Source organism: Polyodon spathula, chromosome 13, assembly GCF_017654505.1.
Source record: "Polyodon spathula isolate WHYD16114869_AA chromosome 13, ASM1765450v1, whole genome shotgun sequence".
NCBI classification, from domain to species: Eukaryota; Metazoa; Chordata; class Actinopteri; order Acipenseriformes; family Polyodontidae; genus Polyodon; species Polyodon spathula.
In genome coordinates this window covers 31,232,955-31,255,430 of record NC_054546.1, presented here as the reverse complement: position 1 = coordinate 31,255,430, position 22,476 = coordinate 31,232,955, and the positions used below count along the sequence as shown (strand labels likewise).

General features: G+C 39.2%; 1 protein-coding gene across 1 annotated transcript; it reads left to right on the top strand.

Annotated features, from left to right (window-relative positions):
• The first annotated feature begins 1,747 nt into the window (after window positions 1–1,747).
• On the top strand, window positions 1,748–16,186 carry LOC121325829 (zinc finger protein 469-like). The gene has a single exon (XM_041268915.1). It carries the CDS (start codon window positions 1,947–1,949, stop codon window positions 14,502–14,504), a length of 12,558 nt encoding a protein of 4,185 aa, XP_041124849.1. The 5' UTR covers window positions 1,748–1,946; the 3' UTR covers window positions 14,505–16,186.
• The last annotated feature ends 6,290 nt before the right edge of the window (window positions 16,187–22,476 follow it).

Below are 22,476 nucleotides of genomic sequence, written 5' to 3'. Positions count from 1 at the left end.
ACACTAGATTTGTATGTTTAAATTATCCTGCATTATATTTAAGCGATAGTGCCCATCAATGAAATTTCTACCGTGCGTTAGTTGACTGCGACTGGAGTTATGTGTCCCGAGAGGGCACTATCGCTATAAGAAAATAATTTTTTCTCATTATTTTCTTTAAAAAAAACTCTTTAAAATCTTCATTTACCTTGAACTTCTAATGATCTGTCGAGCACCCTTCCACTAAGAAAGGTTTTAGGAAAATACTCCCATAAATGTTCAGAAAGGATTACACACATAATTGGAGAGAAAAAAAAAAAAACTTTATTAAACAAACAACCTTTTCACTTGTAGGGGCTGTTTATAGTTTATATGAACAGTGCCAGATATCTGAATGGAGCAATATTACTGAACTGTCCGTGTCTCGCTTTGTTGTTGTTGAAAGATGCTGTGTCTATGTACCAGTCGAGATGACAGGCAGTGATTGGCTGACTCGTCAGTTGCAGGTACAGGATTGGTTGCTTTTGTTGATGCAAAGTATTGATTGGCTGGTTTTGGTGGATAATAAAATTAACTTGGACCAATTGTGACTTTGTTTAGTACTTACAGTCCAAATGTGAATTACACTTGAAAATGCAGCAAGTCAAAAAGAAAAAGCCAGTACTTTACAGTATTTTAAATTTGATAATACTGTGTATTAGCATGCCATAGTTGACAGCTGATTGGCGTTTTCTAATTTAACTGAAAAATCTGTAACCAGTGACCTCTCTTTAAAAATATGTCATGACATTATGAGCCATTGATGAACCACCTATGACAGCTGTAGTTGTTTCCTATATAGCACTGTGAACTGTGCGAGTGGTGTGGTGAATAAAACAATATCCAAACAGTTCTTTTCCCCAAAAATGTCTGTGTTTTTAATAAAAGAACAAAAAGAACCACCCCTCTACCAGCAATGGTATCGGGGGGGGGGGGGGGGGGGGGACACAGCTGTAATAATAAACACAACACTCCACAATAATCCCGTGCACGAAAGTGTGCTCTTAATCCACTGGGTGGTGCTGGTGTCGTGTGGTGAGGGTAGTGCTCTAGTGATGCGGGCTGGCTCCATGGCTCCAGCCACTGGCTCCGTATTCCTCCTCTGCAGACAACAAACAAACACATAACAAAACAAACACGTATCACAACAAAACGCAATCCTCCGGCCGGTAGTTTTACATTCTCAGCGCAAGGCAGCGTACCGACGTAGCTGCTTCCCCTTTGTACCCATACACTCCTCCCTGCAAACAACCCATCGCCATGGTTTCTCCAATAGAGGGCTGTCCCACAGCTGCTTGCAATGGAGTCGTTCCAGATATTTGCAACTACGCGCCCCTCCTAATATGGTTACCTTCTGATTTCCACCTACCTACCATCAAGGCGGTCCATCTAGGAGGCAGCGTACCACTGTCCTTACATGGCGTCCTTTCTCATTGGGAGGGAGATTTGCAACATCGATTCTTTCTCTCTCTATCACAAGCACAAAACACAAAAGGGCCCCTGTTTTGTTTTTGATTTTCCTTCCTGAGCTTCAACTCTTTGAGGATCATAACCTCCTACTACTGCAGTTCTTGTGTAAATGTTGGTTTCTAGAACATCAGAGGACAGATGTTTTCAGGGAGGTGCATGTTTTAGGTACTGTATAGTAAGATAAGTAACTTGATTAATTATTACAATGTATGCATGCTAACTGATAATGTTTCTTTTTTTTGTAGGTTTCATTGGAAACTATGCCAGAAGAAAAGCCGTCGTCTTCAAGTGACATCTTCACACCAATGGTTGGATTACAAAAAACTGAGCCTTGATGTGTCCTGAAACACCTGTATTGTTTTTAAGGAGCAAAGTACTATGTCTCTGAGGGGACACAGGAGCTGTTAATGCAGCACTGCTAAGGGTACGGCTGACCCCTGGTCCTCTTGTTGGATATCATGACGGGAGAACATGTTTATGCAATCCAAGATTCTGACACAGATTCCAAACAACAGGACAAGGAGGCCTTATTTGAACAATTTAGTGACAAAGACTTGGGGGACTATAAAAGCAGCCCATCCCAGAACTCCAATGCCAGCCCAGAGGGCGGGGCTATTAATGGGGCGAAATTCTGCGTGAAGGAGAAGGAGGGTTGCCTTCAGAGAGAGGCTGTAATTAGGCCTCGTCAAACAGGAAAGATTGATTTTAAGTCCCTCCAGAATAGGCCAAAGTTTTCCAGTGATAGATCATGGCCAAGTGGCAAAAGCAGCCCACAGTCCCCCACTGGAAAGAGCAAAGGAAGAGACAAAAACAAAAGGTCTGGGAAAGGAGACCGCAACCCCCAGCAACTATATAAACTCAGTATGACTAGCTCCCGGTCTAACCCCACTATTGGAATTGCATATCCACAGCAAAAGGTGACGCCACCCAAAAAGCTAGAAAATATTCGAGGTCCCATAACTGGTAGTTACCGTTTTCATGTCCCCAGCATACCAGAGCGAGAAGCAGAGCTCCAACAGGAAGATCTCAATTATAACAGATGCTTTCAGGAGGCTTCCTCAAATCTTACCTCCACAAACTATACCTCACAGGCTCCAGATGCTGCCCACCAACAGCATCCCTCGCAACAGCAAGCTAACAATCTCTCTCGGGAAAATACCCCAACAAGAGGACAATTACACTACCCCGAGTTCCAGAACAACGGGTCAAGTTCTTGGCATTCTACAGAAAAAACATTTGGTGGTGCTAACTATGGACTGTCTTCCTCGCAGAAACCAGCTCATTTCCCAGATGCCAATAAAGCCACCTTTGGACCTTTGCCATTTCAGTACGGATTCTCACCCTTGCAAGATGCAACTTCAGATCCTTTCCCCAGTGATCATTCTCAAGACTATGTTGACGTTTCACTGGCAAATAACCAGGTAACGCATAGTGATTTTGCATTCAGTTCATCTGGAGATGGGCAAGAGGAAAGCATAATTAATGGACAGTATGATAACTTGCAGCCAGATAGGAGGACATATACCCAGCCTTCACAGCAAGCCCCGTTTATTCAACCTTCACACGGAACGCAGTCCATTTGTTATAAAGGAAAAACTGATCACTCTGCAGAAATGGACAGCGCTGTTTCTACATCATGCCCTGTAGAACAAAGTCACAACACTTTCCCAGAAAATCAAGCTATTCAAGAAATGAATTTGCACAACAGTGGTGCTTCCACTGCATCAGTAAACAAGAGAAGCTCAACGCCCAAAGATAATGTTTCTAGTCAAAGAATAATGACTCAAGGAAATCCCCTTACAAGAAATCTTGCACAAGGCTCGTTACCCCAAATGCACTTTCAGGGCAAAACTTATGGAAGCTCTCCAGTGACCAGCACTCCAGGACTGGTGCCGTTTGATAAAAACATCCCTAATACAAGGAAGAACCACCCAAGGCTATCACAGCCCTGGGATGGGGCAAACAAAACATTTCCTTCAATCGACAAGAACGCTGCACCTTATTGTACTCCAACTGACAGCCAGTTTCAGTTTCAATGCCAACCAGCTGTAGAACAGCAACAACGTATGGCGAAAAATGGAAGATTGCCTTGGCAGCAGATACATCTCACATCTGCCATGCCAAACCAAAACAGAATCGAACTGTCCAGACAGCTGAGCAACCAGAAACTTCCTTTCCCACTTGCTGCTTCTGAATGGCAGGAGGAGAACAAATCACACAAGAACACTTCTCCAAGCAATCTGAGCAGCTTCCATGGCAAAAAGCAAAGTGAAGATTTCATCAACCCGAGGAATGAAGGTACCAAGCAAAACTGCAGTCCAGCCACCACGTTTTTATTGGAAAATGGAGTTGACACTAACCCCCAAATGTGCAACTCCAGAAATAAAAGTATGTTCTATGGATTAAACCAGTCAATGACAAGTGCCCCTTCTAGAATGAACAATCACCTCCCATTGCCACCAGGAAGCTTAATAACGCCTTCTCCATATGAATCCCCTCTTCATTCACCAGTTCAAAACCCATCATCCAGTAGTACCTGCTCTTCTCTTTCTCCGGTCTCGAGCAGTCCTATAAATGCCAGCTCCGAGGACAGTCAGCTGCCCATGGCAGGTCCACCTCCTCCTTTTTACCACCAACACTGCCACCTAAAGGAGGGGAAGTCATTCCCAGCCCCAGACCAGATAAACCCCAGTCTCCACCACCTTCATCCTGATGGCTCCAGAGCCTTTCCTCATCCCACAGAAAGAACAAAAGATGACCTCTTGAACTACCTAAACGATAGTAAATTCTCCAAACAGAATGTGGACAATGGGAAGGTTTGTCTGAATGGCTTTGGGGTTGAACACCTACCCCCTCCTCCCTACTCTGCTCAGTTGCTGGCCAATTCATTAACCAGTGCCAACCTGGACCAGCTTGACGTTCTTCTTACCTGCAAGCAGTGTGACCAAAACTATGGCAACCTTTCCTCGTTTCTTGAGCACAGACAATATTGCGGACTGCATGCAATATCTCAAGGCGAGTTTAAGGAAACGGCAAGAATGGAGGAGAGCAGACAATTTCAGATGGACACAGCAAAGACTACTCAGACAACACCAGCTTTCCCTTTATCAAGGTGCTCATCTGATCTACATTTGTCTCTGCTAGGATTAAGCAAAAATGGTGAATTACTGTTAGACAGTGATGCAAAAGGAGATCCAAGGGATGACCCTTTAAAGCTAAACTTGTTCAATGGGATGACGGCCCCCATTTCTCTTACTACTTCTGATTTAGATATAGATGATGCAAAACTGGACAGTCTGATAACCGAAGCTCTAAATGGTCTTGGTTATCAATCAGACAATGTAGAGATTGACAGTAGCTTCATAGATGCCTTTGCAGATGATGATCTATCCACAACAAAGACCATGGGAAGCGGACAGACTAAAATTAAAGATTCTATGCTGTTTGAAAGTAAAAAAAAACATTTGGCTCTGGAAGAGAGGCAGACATCACAATCAAAAACCTTTTTTGGCTTTGAAAGGGATAACATGAATATTGACAGCAAGAACCTGGTTGAGGACTCTGAAAAGAAGCACAAGGAATTTAAGAAAGAGGAAAAAGACAATCTATCACATAAAAAAACAGGAGGTCATTTCTTTGACAAATCGTCTGAAAAAATGGAAAGGATAAAGCTTGGAAGGAGACCCAATAGTGCAAATGTGCAGGAAAGTGTAAAAGAGACCAGGGCGCTGTGTTCCAAAAACTATTCAGAAAGAAATGGACTGAAAAGTTACCAAGATAGCCCAAATATAGCCAGAGGAAGTCTTTCTGAAGTGTCTGCTGTAAGTACGAGCTCAGTAACACATAGATTTGGAGTAAAAGAAAATAAAAAAAGAAAGGCCAGCAGCGGGACATGGAGCAAGGAACTAATTCACAAAATTGTACAGCAAAAGAACAAACTTCACAAGCTGCATGTAAAAGGGAGCAAGAACTTGCCATTTTCTTTAGTAATGGAACGGCTTGCCCCAGCACCACAGAACAGCAAGCTGGGGGAATATGACTACATCTCGGATTCAGATGAAGAAACTGAACCTCTAAAAATCAGCGCCCGCAGCCGTCTGGGTTCAGGCCTAAGTGGCAGACCGAAATACAGCTACACAAAAGAGTATAAAGGCCGAGGGGGGAGGGCTAAGGAGAAAGAAATTACATGGAAACATGATGCCAAGGACAGGGGTTTAGAGAGCAAAAGCGCTGAAGCACTAAGTCCACCACAGATGAAAGAGAACTTTGGCAGGAGAGTCAGGAGACGGAGTAGCAGATCCTCAACAAGCAGTGATCTTAGCACACCTGCGAGTTTCTCAAGCGAAAGTATAAATAGTCCAAAGAGTACCGACAGGACAGATTCTGACAATGAAAAAGGGAGCCCAGAAAAGATATCCAGCACCAGTGAGGTTACACATCCTGAATCTTTTGAACAAGAAGTGTTTAAAAGAGTATCTAATGTTTCCAAAGAGTACTGCACAACAGATTTTTCCAAAAACACAAAGAGATATGGCTCCGCTAAGTTTCTGTTTGCTGGTAGAAAGTCACATCATCACCAACGATCTATGTTTCTGCATTCTAGTTACAGGATGGAGGAAAGCTTATCAGAATTGTCAGCTATCAAAACATATAGCATCAACAAAGCCCAGGAGAGCTTCGACAGCAAAGGAATCTTAATGCCAGACCCAATATTGTCTTCTGAAAGTTGCGCTATGACAACAGATGTCTCAGAAAAGACTGACAATGCATTGAATTCTGTAAACTTTAATTCAACTGTCAGGAAGGTTGTTGCATCCTACAAAGGACCTGTTGCAGACTACTGTAACGACGAGTCTGCTATTAAATCATCTCAAACCAGTGAAACAATCCCTGATGTTAACACTGACATTGCAGATTGCAAGAAAAACACAATGGAAGGTGTATTAGCTGTAGGAAAATCTGAATTTGAAAGCAATAGCAGAGATTTTCATGATTCAAGTGCAGTGGAAAGAAGTGATGTTTCTCCTTTTTTGGAAATCATGGACTTAGGAGCAAAAGAATCATCAAACCAATATGACTGTGATGTTTATTCAAAGCCTTTGCCTGTAGCCAGTTCTGATGCTGATGATATTTATGTGTGTCCATCCGACCTTCATAATGACTCAATTCAGAAAGATCATTCAAAGCAGTGCACCGTGTCTTACCCGGTGGACAACGAGCAAAGCTTGGTGAAATCTCCACTTACATTTGATACTTCTTCGATGTTTGGAGAACTTTCTGTGCCTGAGTTTGACAACAGTTTGTATACAGACGTCAGTAAAGATAGTTATGATACTTTCAATTCAAATCATACTGACAAAAGAGCAGTATTTGAGAGGACATACCCACCATTTTTAGAGCATAAAGATTGGAATATAATGGATGAAGTGAGCCCCATGTTGTCTGAAGATATTTCTCATTTTCCACATCTCTCTGTTGACAAGGTGCTAAATAAGGCTGAAAAATCTATTTTGCCTAGGCAGATGCCCTTAGGGTTGCCAGATAAAATGGTGGACTATAATGCTCCATTTGTAAGTAACACATCTGATGATGAGCTAGAGATTAAAAGAATTGTTACCGAATTAGAAAACCAGCTTCAGACAAGCAAGCTAAAAAGTGGAATTTCAGAACAGCTAACCTCCAACAGTAAGTTTCCAACTCTACATTTGCATCAAGAGCCTGAAAGTGAGAAAGACATGTTGTTGACAGGCATTATTAGAGGGACCACAGCTGATCGTAGGCTACAGGAGCACTATGACGATCACGACCATCCATGGTTGTGTACTTTTCAATTTGGGTCTTTGGATGCTCAACCATGCCTCCATACGCCAGAACACGAAGAGCCAAGTTCCGTTGATCACTTCTACTCCAAAAAAGATGAAGCTGAAAATACTGACATTACAGTGAAAAAAAGTGTGACACCAGAGGAAAAGGAGAAAGGGAATACCACTGCAATTGCAAGCCCTTTGCCAGACAAATCCGAAGAAATCCTTGAAAATCAAAAGTATGCTGAAAATCTCATGAAAAGTCTGGAAGTCATTTCAGATTCCATCTTTAGTAAAGGTGCTTTATCAGATGATCAGGAAGAGTCCCAGTTTCTAAACAAAAAGTATAAGGGAGAAAGCAATTCCACTGTACCGACACAGGATGAAACAGAGGTGTCGTCACAGACTAAATCAGTTCAAAGCAAAGCTGGAGACCTTGAATCCGAGTGTGTAATGCACAAAACATTGTTATTTCCATTTGGGGACCCAGACTGTTCTAATAATGGAGATGTAGCACTTTCTCCTAAAACAACCACACACCAGTCTTCAATTATGAATCCAGAATATGATACAAAAGAATTTCAATTTGAGCCAGTTAGTGACCACAAAGCAGAACTTGATCAAAGCAAACCACCCTTGACAGCTCAGCAAACTGACTCAGAAACCTCTAAGACTGAAATCGTTAAGGAAAAGACAAAGGGAAATGATCATCTGGCAACAGAGATTTCTTGCACACACGAGAAAGATAATTGCATAGACTCCACAGTGAACCCCTTACAACAACTACAGCTTTTTGTTGCCCGTAATATAAAGCACAATGAAGAAGAAATGATAATGCCTTCTTACCCTGTGTTGCTATCTACCACTCCATTTTCAATTGCGCGTGACCAATCAGAGCAGAAAGAGGATAACCTTAAATATTCGCCCAGCACAGAAACATCAAACGTTCCCAAAGACAAACTCAAAGATACCAATTATTTAAATGAAAAGGAACAGAGCGATAAGGGGGTCTTTAAAGAAGAAAATGTGACAGCATTGACGGAAAAGGAGGAACCCCATCACAGTGATCAAATGCTAAAACCAGAGATGTCTGAATCATCAGGCCATGAGTTTCAAAATGCTACACAACCACAGCACTCAACAGATGAGCAATGTAAAAATAACATTAGCACACCTGGGGCTGCTGCAGAGCACAGTGACATGTTATCTCCATGCAGCACAACTACAAAAGCTTTGCTAGAGCTGGGTAGTCAGATCTTAGTAAAACCAGAACATGGAGATGGAGAAAAGCAAGCCTTGACATTTAGAGAACATGATACATTGGAAAGTTGTGATACACTTACTGATGATCCCGTATCAAAACAAAATACCGATCTTACAGACTGCCAAGAGAGAAATGATCAACTAGAGCAGTTAAAATCTACTACATACTCCACGCCGCACCAATGTGCAGAAGAAGAAAGTAAGGAACAGGCAGAAAGAAATGCTGTTGAGGCCCACAATAATCCTTCTACATCTATGAACCACAATGACTTATATGATCAATGTAACTCGCACAAGATGTGGCACAACTTTGACAGACTTTCACCTATTTCCATGGATAATGCCCACTCTCCAAGACAAGATGACATATTAAGCACAAATAGTGTAGTGTTGCCTCACTCTGATGAATCCATTTCTTCTGGCTTGTCTTACTCATGTGTTGACCTCTCACACATCAGCATTGATGAACCTAAAAAGGAAAGCCTAACCATTGATTGTGAAGAAAGCATTCTCTGTAAAAGTCCATTGGTTAACATTCTTGAGCCATCTGATTTACTTAATAATGGTGAAGATACTTTTAAAGAAACACATGCATTTTTAGACCAGCCATCTGGACCAAACCGGGATTTACCTTATGAGATAAAACAAAGTCCATTGAACTACACCAGTCTTGAAGTCTACAGCGGTATGGCAGGACCGTCAAATGACTGCAAAGACAATCAGGTTTTCTATGGTGAAAGCATTGAGAATAACTATGATCACTCTGAGGTAAGCTTACCCCTGCCTTTAACATGCAAGGAGTCTTTAAAACCAGACAGCCATATACATGATAGGTCCTCTTCTGACTCATGTGACAGTCATGTGGATATTCAAGCCAATCTTTGCTTTTCAGCAGTGCCTGTGCAAAGCATTAAATGTGCATGCACTGAAGTGCTGTGCTCTCACGATAAAGAAAACAATATTACTTCCATCACAAATGCAATACTGGACTTTCAGTCAATGTCACATGGGATTACAAATGTATGGCACCCCCCTTTAGCAGCTATAGAATATATTGACTTACGCAGTGATCATTTAAAGAAATCAGATTCAGTGGTTTTGGGTCTGAGCCTTAAATCACCACAAACTGAGAAAGAAAAAGTTTCTTTGAACCAGGAAGCTTTAGATAATTCAGAAACTCTTCAGCCCGTGGAAAAATGTATTGATTGTTCTTCAGGCACAGAGTCAAGTAGACAATCAGACCAACTGCCACAAATAGAGGAAATAACAAAACCAATTAAAATTGAGGAAAAGGACATTGTTGGTAAAACCGAATCTAAAAATGAGAGCAATGTTCCAAAAAAGAATGGATCAAAATTATGTGACATTTGTTCAGCATCTTTCCGATCCAACCCTGGGTTGAAAAGACACAAGGCAATGAAACACAATGTTAACAAAGGTGAGGCTATCAAGCAAGAGAAGGCTTTGGAAAACATACCTAGCCGTCAGCTACAAGCAGATCAGCAAGCAGTTTTGAAGGTAGAAACTGATGTATCCCCAACAATCACTGCGGATGATAAATGCATTATGGAGAATAACGTTCAATTGCATGAGTTAGAAAAGGGGCAAAATTATATTTTTCTGCAGTCAGACCAACAAGTTTCTTCCCCACGTGCAGATATGGAAAGCTGCAACAGAGTATCTTCTGAAGCAAATTCACCTCCTTTTGGAATCAGCGAAAAAGAAATGAGTACAGCTGTGGATGAAGATGATGGTGGAACTACAGTAGAAATAAATGAAACAAACAAGGGGAAAATGTTGGGTCCAAAAGGGAAACAAAAATTGTTAAATCCACATGTCAAGAGTAAAAGAGATGGAAAAACACTGAAAAGCAGGAAAGTGGATAATAATAATGACATAATGAATTTTGAACTAAAAGGCAAAATGGCTGACCATTTTTCAGAGGATATTTTAACTATCCTCAAATCAGATATTTTGCAAGCTATAACTCCCAATTTCCCTGGCATTTTAAGAGACAAGAACAAAACTGACCCACCCTTGCAAGAACCAGAAGAGAAGCCAACAAGTATAAATGCAGGGCAACTGGAAGTGAAAGACAACAATGTCTTCTCATACCAGTTGAAACATGATGAGGAATTGATGACATTGAGTCCTGGGAAAATAGATCTGGACTTACCAGTTCAAATGGGCTGTCTTACTGAAAAAGAAGACCAAGTCAGTAAACCACATATAAAAGGTGTGGAACTGGAAGATGTGGCAGAGAAGGGAACTGAAGAAAACAGAATGAGTTTTGTGTACGAAGGGGAAGATGAAAGAAACATGAAAGGGATGTGTGAAAAGAAAGCAATTATCCCTGAAGTATTGCACACTGAAATACTAGGAGACTCAGTGGAGGAGAACTATACAAAGAGTTCCTGCATTCCTGAATCCACAGAATGGGTGGGCAAACCGCCAGATCCTTACAAAGCACTCTCCTCAAGTGTCAGCAAGCCCCAGTCAGACTTGCAATCACTATTTGATGACGAAAACACATTTTCACAGCTGTTTCCTCGGGATGACCAGATGATCCGGAAGAAATGCACGAGAGTCTACAGTAAACGAAATAAAAAGCAGAAACCAACCCCAGAGCTATTCATTAACGAACACATTTCGGTCAGACTTACACCCCCTGATAACAAACAGGATGCTGACAACTTTGTGAACAACAATTTTGTTAGCAAAAGAAATGACCATTGCAAATATGAGACAATATCGACCAATGACACCTTGATGCTGGAAATGTGTCATAAAAGCACTTTAAGAATTGACAAAGTTGTTTCCAACTTTGAGAATGCAACTCTCACATCAGAAGGGGAGACAGACCGTGAAAGTGAATGCCTGAATGACAGTCACAGCATCATGGAATTTCTTTGCCCGAATAATCAAGCAGAGAATAAGCCTGCATTACCCGCAGTGATGTGGGCTGGCGCCAAAGATCCAGTGACAGATATTTCAGCAGACACTCTCCCCTCACTAGAATCCTCTAAGGATTTCAAAAGTGATGATCTAGCCATACCCTGCAATCAAGACTCCTCAGACCCTTTGGATTCTCTTGTCAGTGTGGTCAGGAATCCTGATAATCCTTCTCAGCTTCATACTATAGATATCCAGAATTTAAACACAAAATTTCAACTTCCCGCCATCCATTTCTTTGACTCCACTAGAGACACACCTGCATATGCCAGTATCAGCAACAATGACACGGTCAGCCTAAATATGAAGGCCAGTCGAAGATTGGAGGAAATGAAACTAAAGAATCGGTGTGATATCAGCAAGAAATCAAAAGACAGGCAATACAAATGTAAGGTGTGCTTCAAGTGGTTTCAGACACTTTGGGAACTTAATTTTCATAAACCCTCCCACAACCCTTCCCCTCCACCAACTTGCTACATGTGTGTCCAGCGCAAGTTCAGCTCCAGAGAGCAACTGCGAGATCACTTGAAAGAGAAGCATGCCAAAAACAAGGCTGGTATATGGACTTGTGGGATGTGTCTGAAGGAGATCTCTAACGTCTGGATGTACAATGAACATTTGAGAGAGCATGCCATTCAATTTGCAAGAAAAGGACAAGCTCAACAGTCTGTGCTGGGCATGCCTGGTTGTTTCATGGAGCAAACAGCAGTTAAACACTTCTTGAGTTCCATCATGCAGCGAAGACCAAGCAAGTCAAAGAACAATGAGGCTAGCACAAAGTCACCTTCAAATAAAGACACAACGGCTGTAAAAGAAAACGTTGAGCTAGATCTGAAGATCAAAGAGGAAAATGATGCATGTGTTAAGAGCAAATTGAACCCTAGCTTTGTTGGAAAGCTCAGCACAAACACATCAACGGTGGCCATGCAGAAATCCGAACACGTTCAGAAAAACGTCACTATGCACCCAAATTGCAAAGATCCTTCCAGAGACTGCCACCACTGTGGAAAGCAATTCCCCAAACCATTTAAACTTCAGCGTCACTTAGTTGTTCACAGTTTAAAAAAAATGTACTTGTGTCACAAGTGCCCGATCTTTTATCAGGACCTGCAGGAACTCAAAACCCATGTAAAAGAAGAGCACCAAGATACAGAAGAACCCGAGATAAAACACACAACACTGTATGCATGTGAGCTGTGTGCCGATGTCATGCATGTTATTAAAAAATCATTTATTTGTAGCACTTGCAATTACACATTTTCAAAAAAAGAACAATACGACCGACATATGGAGAAGCATCTTGCAGAAGGGAGCAAGACGTTTAAATTTCGAGGAGTCATGAGGCCATGCAAACCCTTCAAAGGTGTGGGTTTTGAGTTGCAGGCCACTATTGCTGATACTATAGGTTGTATTCCCCCACGTAAAAAAAGAAAGATTTCACCTGATAGTTTGATTGAGACCAGTTCGGACGGTGGCATTGCAAGTGTTGCATCGCTTCATTTTAACCACAGCATCAAACCCCATATTTCAAAAGAGCCACTGCCCGTGACTTCAGATTTCTTCTCAGTGGCCATTGATAACCCCCCTGATCTTCAGGACATGACTATAAAAACAGAAGACAACGTAGATGACCTTTCAGAATATTTGGCCGAGATGGAAAAATCCCAGTTTAATACTGTCCCTGAAGCACCTTGTCTTCTCCCTTCTGTTTCCAATGCTCAGACTGGTGACCCTCCTTCACCTGAACTTTGTACTGAAGAAGTAGACATCCAGTCTGCACCTTGCCTGAGCACCTCCCAAAAATATGTTGATGATGTTCATTATGAACAGCACACACAGTCACAGTCAAATGTTGATGATATTGTCAGCAGCAAAAGATGTCAAGTGGGGTGTGGCAGCAGTGAGTTGAGAAATCCTAAAGAGACTGTTGAAAAGACACAGCCTTCTGCTAATGATTCCCACTATAATGAATCATCAAAGGAAGAAACAGAATGGTCTGAATCCATCAAATCTGTATCAGAAACCATAGAGCTTCAAAGTGAGTCACTGGTTTTGGATGAAAGTTCAAAGGCACTGAATGTTATCAAGCAAGATGGTACTTCCCAGTGTATTGCAGAAGATATATTGAAAGCTTCCGAAGCCAATGCCAAACAAATTGGGGAACTACAGACACTGTTGATAGGGGCACAGCAAAAAAGTGAAAGTGAAAAAAAAGATTCAAAGACCAGTGATAATCAAAATTTCTGCCAAGCCAAGGAGAAGGCATCTTTAAAATTGAGTGACAACACCAAACAAAGCTTTGACTGTACCAAACCTGCAGAAGTCATTCAGAAGCATTCCACAGAATTTAGTGGATCTGATGAGACCGGATTGAATGGCATAAAGCACATAGCTGCTATTGTGGGGAAAGGAGAAGAAAAGGAATCTCTACAGTCTTCTCCAAAACTTCATCAGAAAAAAAGAAAAGAATACAAGACATCTCTGGGTTCAAAACTGTCCACTACCACCAGAGAACACATGGATTCTGACGTGAAAAAGAAAAAACTTAGAGTGCAAAGCCCTTTAAAAAATGAAAGCACTGGGAGCTCTAGGAAAACAGACATTGTTAATGATCCCCCTGTGCTTTCATCAGCCAGAGATGATATGACAAGCAACAAATTACATGTGAAACCAAAAATCGGTGGGATTAATAACATACAGCCAAAGAAGAACTCTTTTGACAGCTATCCCCCAAAGAAAGTTGATATGCGCCAATCAAACTGGGATTTCAAAAGCAAGAAAGGCATCTTCGGAAAACCTTTGCATTCCTCTCTGTCAAAAGGACCAAGTCCATTTGTGTATAGTTCCTTAAATAAGCACAGGACTGTCCCTGGGGTGAAGTCTCCTGAGCCTCACAGCTACAGGACAGCCGAATCCCAGAATCATCTGCTCAGCCAATTGTTTGGGCAGAAATTAACCAGCTTTAAGATCCCTTTAAGGAAAGACACCTCAGAGTAATTTAATAAATCTGACTTGTGGGGATGCTGAAAACTGTCTTCAACAGATTCACAAAAACATTAAAGCTTTTGACTGCCAAATTATTTCCGTCTTGCTTAAATGAGATTGCATGACTGCCTCTGTGAAATAGTTTAGCTTTATGTCTACTAATCTTCTTCTTTAAATCACCTGTTTTATCATGCAAATGTGAGGACTTTGATGTCGAGAGTGAGTTTTATAAACTGAAAATGTAATCGCTTTTGCCCAGACTAGGACGTCAAGAGAAATGTATTTTTATTTTTGAAGTACTGAGGTTACATGCTACTTAACTGTGTCAGCTCCCCTTAAAACTGTGTCCATTTAATATCTGAACAAAAGAAAATACTTGAAGAGGAGCTGCATTCGGAATGCATGTCTGTTTCATAGTGTAGGGTTTACACGGTTATTTTTGTATTTGTAGCTGTGGATCTACATCAACAGAAACCCTCACTTCACCACACCGTCTCATAGTGTTCAGATAGCTCTTAAATGTTTAGTCTGTTATGTTACTGTAATAAGGTAACATGCATTAGCTTAGTATATACAATAACTGGTGCTATTTTTCTAATGTGAATACAGACTTCCTTGATCAAAGGAAACAGTTAATCATTAGGAGTTACCTTACAATTACGCTGGTATTCTGTAGCTTTAAAAAAAAAAAAAAAAAAAAAAAAAAAAAAAAAAATTGTTTATTGCTTAATGACAAAGTGTTAATTTGTAGGTAGGGAACAAAAAACCTTCTTAGAATATAAACTCAGGTGCAAACCAGGACATTTCACATTACTGATGTTTATGAAAAATAACTCCCTAATCATGGAGGCGAATCAGTGCACTGATGTTCTGATACAAATGATCATAGTACTTTTGTGTCTGTCCTGCAACTTTGTATTATTATTTTTAGATTTAAAAGGTGGGTTATTATCATTTAAAAGGTGCTTTATTGTATCATATGTATCTTATATTGTATGATAATGTAGGTAATTTTACTTTGGGTGCAATGCATATGTCAGAAATTTTATTTTAATATTGTGCAAAAAAAAAAAAAAAAACAGGATACTTGCAAGTAAGTTTTTATGTTGTAAGTGTGCTACAAAGTGCCTCTTTAAAAGTTGGTTATTAAAAAAAAGCTACAACTTTATTTGTTTAAGTGTTTTGTTAATCAGTTGTCTGGCCCTTTTAAGTTAAGCTGCTTGATGAGATTTTGGGATCAATAAGCTACTAACAACCAAACGAGCAAGATGGGCCGAATGGCCTCCTCTCGTTTGTAAACTTTCTTATGTTCTTATGTTCTTAAGTAGTGCTGGGAACAAATATTGTTGTTTCACCTTTGAATATTGTTAAATGAATATCTGTATATGGAAAAAAAGTTATATAAATGTGAATGAAAATCTGTATATGGAAAAAGTAACTCCTATACCCCACCACATGATTTTTGAAAAACACAGAGGATCGAACTAGCTTTATTTATTTCAGCAGCAGGTAATACAACTGTCACATTTTCTATTCCAATCCATGCATTCAACTTATTTACTGATTGATACATCAATAAGGCAGTGTTAAGCAAGATATCCAGCACTGTACAGAGGCATGGCATGGACTTTCCACTTTCCCTATTAAAATTGCATTGAAAATGACCCTTCAGAGAAGTGAGGTATCCCAGTTGAAGGCACATGAAATATTTAAATACTTAAATGTCATTTAAGAGTAAAAGGAAAATATGAAATAGGTCTAATTACAGAAAGTGTGAGAACAGCATTATGTTTTGATCTTACCAAATAATAAATACAATGTTGTTAGTGCTAATAAAATACATCTATAAAAATTAATTGATTTTAAAGTATTGGCTAGCACTCATCTTTAACACCAGTTATAAATCTGAAAATGTGTTCAATGGAAAATAAACTATAAAGACTAAAAAGTACTTAGATCTGCCACGGTCTAGATCAATTAAATACACTACATGGGGCTGAATATGTTACATTTGCTATTTATTAGAGAATTTTACAGCACAAAGTGAACCCTCTGGGATTGCTAGGGGTAATCCCAGGATGTGCTGTAAATTGCTCTAAAAATTCCAACTATGGCTTATCTTGGTAGGGTATAGGCTGATTAAAGCAATCTTTAAAACAATTTTCATGGCATGAAGAAAATGCAGATCCACAACGTGAATTATTTTCTATTAAAAAAAAAATAACGGCAGGTGCATTTGAATATTTACAAATGTGCTAAAACCATATTGAATCTTATTTCATCTGAAGAGTAAAATTGTCCCCACAACTTTCCTATCATAACTAACCAATCAGTTGCTTCCCCTAAGGACTGACTTGCTTTGCAGCTACAGTAAGATGCTTGTCCCTGAAATGACATAAGAAGTGGAAGTGTAACAGATTTCCTGGAAGGCAAGGCAAGATGACTCGGAACCTTCTTTTACCTGGTGTAATACCAGTTTTAGAATGAAAAAACGAGTTTGAGATATCATATGAGAACTACAGTATAGGTGGATTTATATATATATATATATATATATATATATATATATATATATATATATATATATATATATATATAATATATACACACCCATTTAAGTTAGCAATTAAATGGGCATTGAAGAATTAGCTAAAATTAATAACACAGTAATTGCAGGACTTGACCCCAAACAGAACCCTCAGCAAATGAAGATTCCAGTGCTGTCTCTTTAAACCTTGTAAGTTCCCCTTGATTGTGAACTATAGAAGATTGCACAGAACATTGTCAGTGAGAGATAGCAGCCACGTGTTGGATTCTGTGTCAATGTAGGTTCTAAATAAGACTACAGGATTAATTGATAGAATTATTTTCTGAGCCGTCTTTTGTTTATTGAAGCTTTAAATGCTTATGTTATTTTTTTTTATTTATTTTTTTTTATCATCCTGCCAAGCATTGCAAAAGGGAGATAAAGCCGGCAGAAAATAATTAAGTGTCAGGGGCGAGGGAAGAATCTTACGGAAAACATAGTTCTATCACTTTCATTTTCCAATTTATTTCTTAATTTTTGTAAAACTTTAGTCTTGGGATCTGTATGCTGTCAACAGGTATAGCTTGTGGTAGGAAATAATAAACCACTGAAGTACGTGAAACAGCTCTGGAAAAAATTAAGAGATCACTGCAAAATTATCAGTTTCTCTGGTTTTACTATTTTTGGGTAAAATGAACATTTTTATTTTATTCTATAAAATACTGACAACATTTCTCCCAAATTCCAAATAAAAATATTGTCATTTAGAGCATTTATTTGCAGAAAATGACAACTGGTCAAAATAACAAAAAAGATGCAGTGTTGTCAGACTTCGAATAATGCAAAGAAAATAAGTTCAGATTCATTTTTAAACAACACAATACTAATGTTTTAACTTAGCAAGTTTTCTTCCAGGACAACCTTGTACTTGACTTGATTCATGCCAAAGTCGCCCGATTCCAAACAGTTTTAAAATGAAGCGACAGAGGACCTTGGAGTCACACAAGCAACATGGGGTTGAAATGATTTGTGTTGTGTCACTGCAAAGCACACAAAGGGGAATAACTTGCACATTCTATCCTTCATAGATTCACAATAGCTTTTGGCATAAATATCATGATAATCTGAAAACAATCAAAATGAAATGCTATTGCAAAAGTGCAGTGCTGTTTTTAGTACCAGTGGTTTTAATGCTTTTAGTATTTATTTATTATTCAAAGGAAAAATGAAGTGTTAATGTAACAAAGCAAACAGCTATGTTTCTTTTAAGAACACAGATCTACTGTAGTTGTCTGATAGACATGTTTCAATTTGTCATTTTCTTAAAAAACAGTAAAAAAAAACATTGTCCTTAAGAGACCTTAATTATATTGCTTAGTTCTACTTAAAAAACACTATTAAAGGCTGGAGGAATGGCTTTGAAAATATTTGGAAAAGGCATTGTTTTAAACCTTGCATTGCAGCTGACAGTTTAAGTGATCCATTCCATGCTTGAGTCAATTTAATCCACCATAGGGAAGGGAAGAACCTTGGTCTACTATATGGTACAGTACTGTATTCTACGCGAAAATCTGATATAAATAAACCAATATTTATTCAGCCATACAGCAATCATTTTGTACAGAACCCTACTAATTATTTTTTTAAAAGACAGTTGATATTTGACAGATGTAATGGGCAGTGTTGTGTGATGTACTGAAAATGTGAATGCTATCCCCTGTTGATGAGATGAGTTTAAAAGCTCTATAACCACGAATGCAGACAAGCATTAAGACGACCACTTGAGGTGTGCAGTGTCGTCGGTTTGCTCCCAGCCTCACACCTTGAGTGAAAGACCATTAAGCCCATTTGCAGCTGTGGGTATAAATATACACCAAAATAATAATAAAGACTCACTGGAGCAAGTGGCATGCAATGCGTAGGTGTAGGTGATTATGAAACAAAAGACAGACAAAATGTTCACGATCCAAACAGATTTTTATTTTTATAAAGACATACATGATCACAAGTCCAGTGTGAGTGGTTTACGTGCAAGTTATAAAATACTATTTATCCGTGTACAATGGTGAAGTGTTGTCCGGGTTGGTGCTGGCCTTACAAGCAACAGCTCCCAGTACGTGTTAGCCATCTAATAATAACAAACAAGTACAATTAGAATTCAACAAAACAAACACTGAACGCTGATGGCAACTTTATACTCGGTCCTTTTAGGTACACACTGAACAGATCGCTTAGCCATGTCCCCTTTTATACTATCAGTCACGCCCCCTTGGTTAGCGAGTGCAACCATTTCTCCTCCAATCCGCGGTTGCCACATTGCTTCCCTTCTGGGGCGGTGACTTGGTGTACCATGGCACCGCTCCCCATCTAGATGGCCGACTTACACCTTTCCCTGGAATAAATTGTCTGACCATCCAGTCTGGGGCGCTGTTCCCTTTGCACAGCAACCTCAAAGGTCGGGAAGAAGATTTATAATCATGATTCATTCTCTCTCTGTCACAGAGCATAAATAAATAACGTAATCCTCCCAGGAAACACTTTCTGGCACGTAAATGTTGAAAATAAGTATTAAAACGCTCACCATTGTCCCCTGTGCCAGAATATCTAACGCAGAGTGGGGTTTTACTGTGTGGTGTAACTGTAGGTTTCTGGAAATGCTTACACAGAGTGTATGCTGGAATCTCTACTGACTGAAAATGAGCCTGCTTTGTCATCAGGTAGAGCAGACACTGCCAAAGCTTTTGCCTCTTCTTCTGCATGTTTTCATTATGTATTAAACTAGGAGAACAGCCATTAAAACAGACTGGCATGACAGCACAGAATAGATACTTAACATTAGTACTTATCCTAAAGAACAAATTACAAATACAGCCTGCAAAAGGCTGCTGCTGGATGGATTTTGTAGGGCCTAAGCAACTTACACTTTACATTCTACACTTTACGATATGTTTGTATTAATGAATCTTGTGAACAGTCAATTAATCAATTATCTTATATGTGTATGATATTAAATTTCAGTATTGGTACACACCAAAGCAGTAAAATAAAATAAAAAATGTGTTGGTCGAGGTGACGATTTTATAGATAATTTTCAGTGCAACATCAAAGTTATGAACACCGTAAACAAACCAGTGAACACTTTAAACCAGAAGCAGGGCTCCAGGCTGCTGTAAAGGGATTTCGACTAGTTAAACAGGCTGAACTGTTTTATGTTTTGTTTTCTTGTTATTATTCCTAATGGTAAAGATGTAGAACTTGTATTAATACAGTGCACATTAAATCATTGGAAATTGTACACGTTTCAGAATTTTGCTGTGCTGCCCTTTGCCATGGCGTACATAATAAACGGCAATGTTATCTGCCAGTATACCAAACTGGAATAAAACTCACAGCTTGTCTCATTCAGGGGCTTGGCTTTAGTTGCAAGCAGTATAAATGAGGCAGTCGAAAAAGTCTTCATATGTCTTTATACATGCTGATTAGCAGTTCAAAACTGCTTTAATAAGCTCCAGCTGGGCTATCTTGCTACGTAACTGATCTTGTAGTTTGTTAAGTGATAGCAACCCCTGTGTTGGGTGTTAGTGCCCAAACACAGTATACTGCAGCAAGTCACATGCCATTGACTGATCACGCTGAAGAATTCCACTGACTTGATCAAGACATCTAACAATGTGTTTCCAGAATCCCAAAGGCCTGCTCTGCCATAGATCAAATGGAAGCGAGGCACCTCATCTTCTTTCACAGCAGGTGTCAAATAGATTGCCAAAGAGAGATGCCAGATCATTACAAGTTATAAAAGAGGGCCAAACAATGTTACAAATCTGGAGATGGTATGCTAGCTATTGCTTGAAAGGCGAGAGCACAACCTTGTAATTATTACACAGCACTACAGCCATCCAACAGGATCCATACCCAGAGTTTTTCATCAGTGTCTCATTCCCACTCTCAAACACAATGCTTCACAATGGTTTTTGGCAACTGGCATACTTGTTTATTTCTCACAAGGTTGAGGACATACACAAATCAAAATAAAATGACATTAAAATACAGATTTAGCAAAATGTACAATATTGAGAGCATGAGCAGTAGATGCATAATGAGGATTTTATTGCGCTGATAAGCAACCCGTTTACTGTTTGCCTATTTAATTACAGTTGTTGGAGACATCAGGAGGAAAAAGTGAAAGTTTGCCCTGTAATATACATCACTGTGATCTGCCTATGTGTAACTCTTCATTGGTTTGGTTTGGTGCTTTTCCTTCCCCGTCCTTTCAGAATGACAAATGTGCTTTTATCAATGGAATAAAAAGCTTATTATCAAACTACCTGACAGTGAAGCAGAAGAAAGTTCTGAAGTTTATAATATGTTTATACTTGTTAATACATTTTACAAACTTGTTGTTAATAGCCTTGAATTTATGTGGTGCTGCAGTATGCTGTATGTGTGGCTGCCGTTTTAGTTTTATATTGCAAATTGTGATTTAAAGTTAAAGACTAGCGGTTTGAACCCCAAGGATATTATGTCATTGTAGCATTGTTAATGGTTTCATGGTGTCTAAAGAAAGCACTGCCTTTAGGTAATACAGGTCTAACCTGCGGGCTCTGTTGCAGTACCAGATAAACACCACTGGGTGGCTGTGTCCCATTTTCTTTCCTTCATGCTAGTAAAAAGTTCCACCAATTATTGAAAGATAATTAATATATATATATATATATATATATATATATATATATATATATATATATATATATATATATAAAATATATATAATAGTATGTATTATATATATATATATATATATATATATATATATATATATATATATATATATATATATATATATATATATATATATCATCATCATCATCATCTTCAACCTCTTTCAATCTACTGGATGAAGGCCTCCCCAAGATTACTCCACTAAACCCTGTCTGCTGCGTTCCTCATCCATGTTGCTCCAGCGTGTTTCCTAATTTCATCTTGCCGTCTTGCTGGAGGGTCTTCTTCTTGGTCGCTTTATAGCTCTTGGGATCCAGTCTAGTATCTCTTTGGTCCAGCGATGGTCTGTTCTTCTTGCTGCATGTCTATGTCCACTGCCATTTCAGTTTTTTCACTCTTATAATAACATTGCATACTTTTGTTTGCATTCTTATCCATTCTTTCCTTTTCCTGTCTCTCCTTGTTATTCCCAGCATGCATCTTTCCATACTCTGTTGAGTCATTTGTAATTTTGTAGTTATATATATATATGTTTCACATCAAGGCATTTTATGATATAATGTTTGAAAAATAGATACATTTCCTTTTACAGTAGTGACCTTTCTCTGAACTAAAGATGAAGCTATAAAACACTGATTTAATCCTTACTACATTACTGTTACTAGTATTATATTTGTTATTCAGGGTTAGATCAAAGCTGGACTGTGGCAGCAAATGTAGGTGCAACAGTGAGAAGAA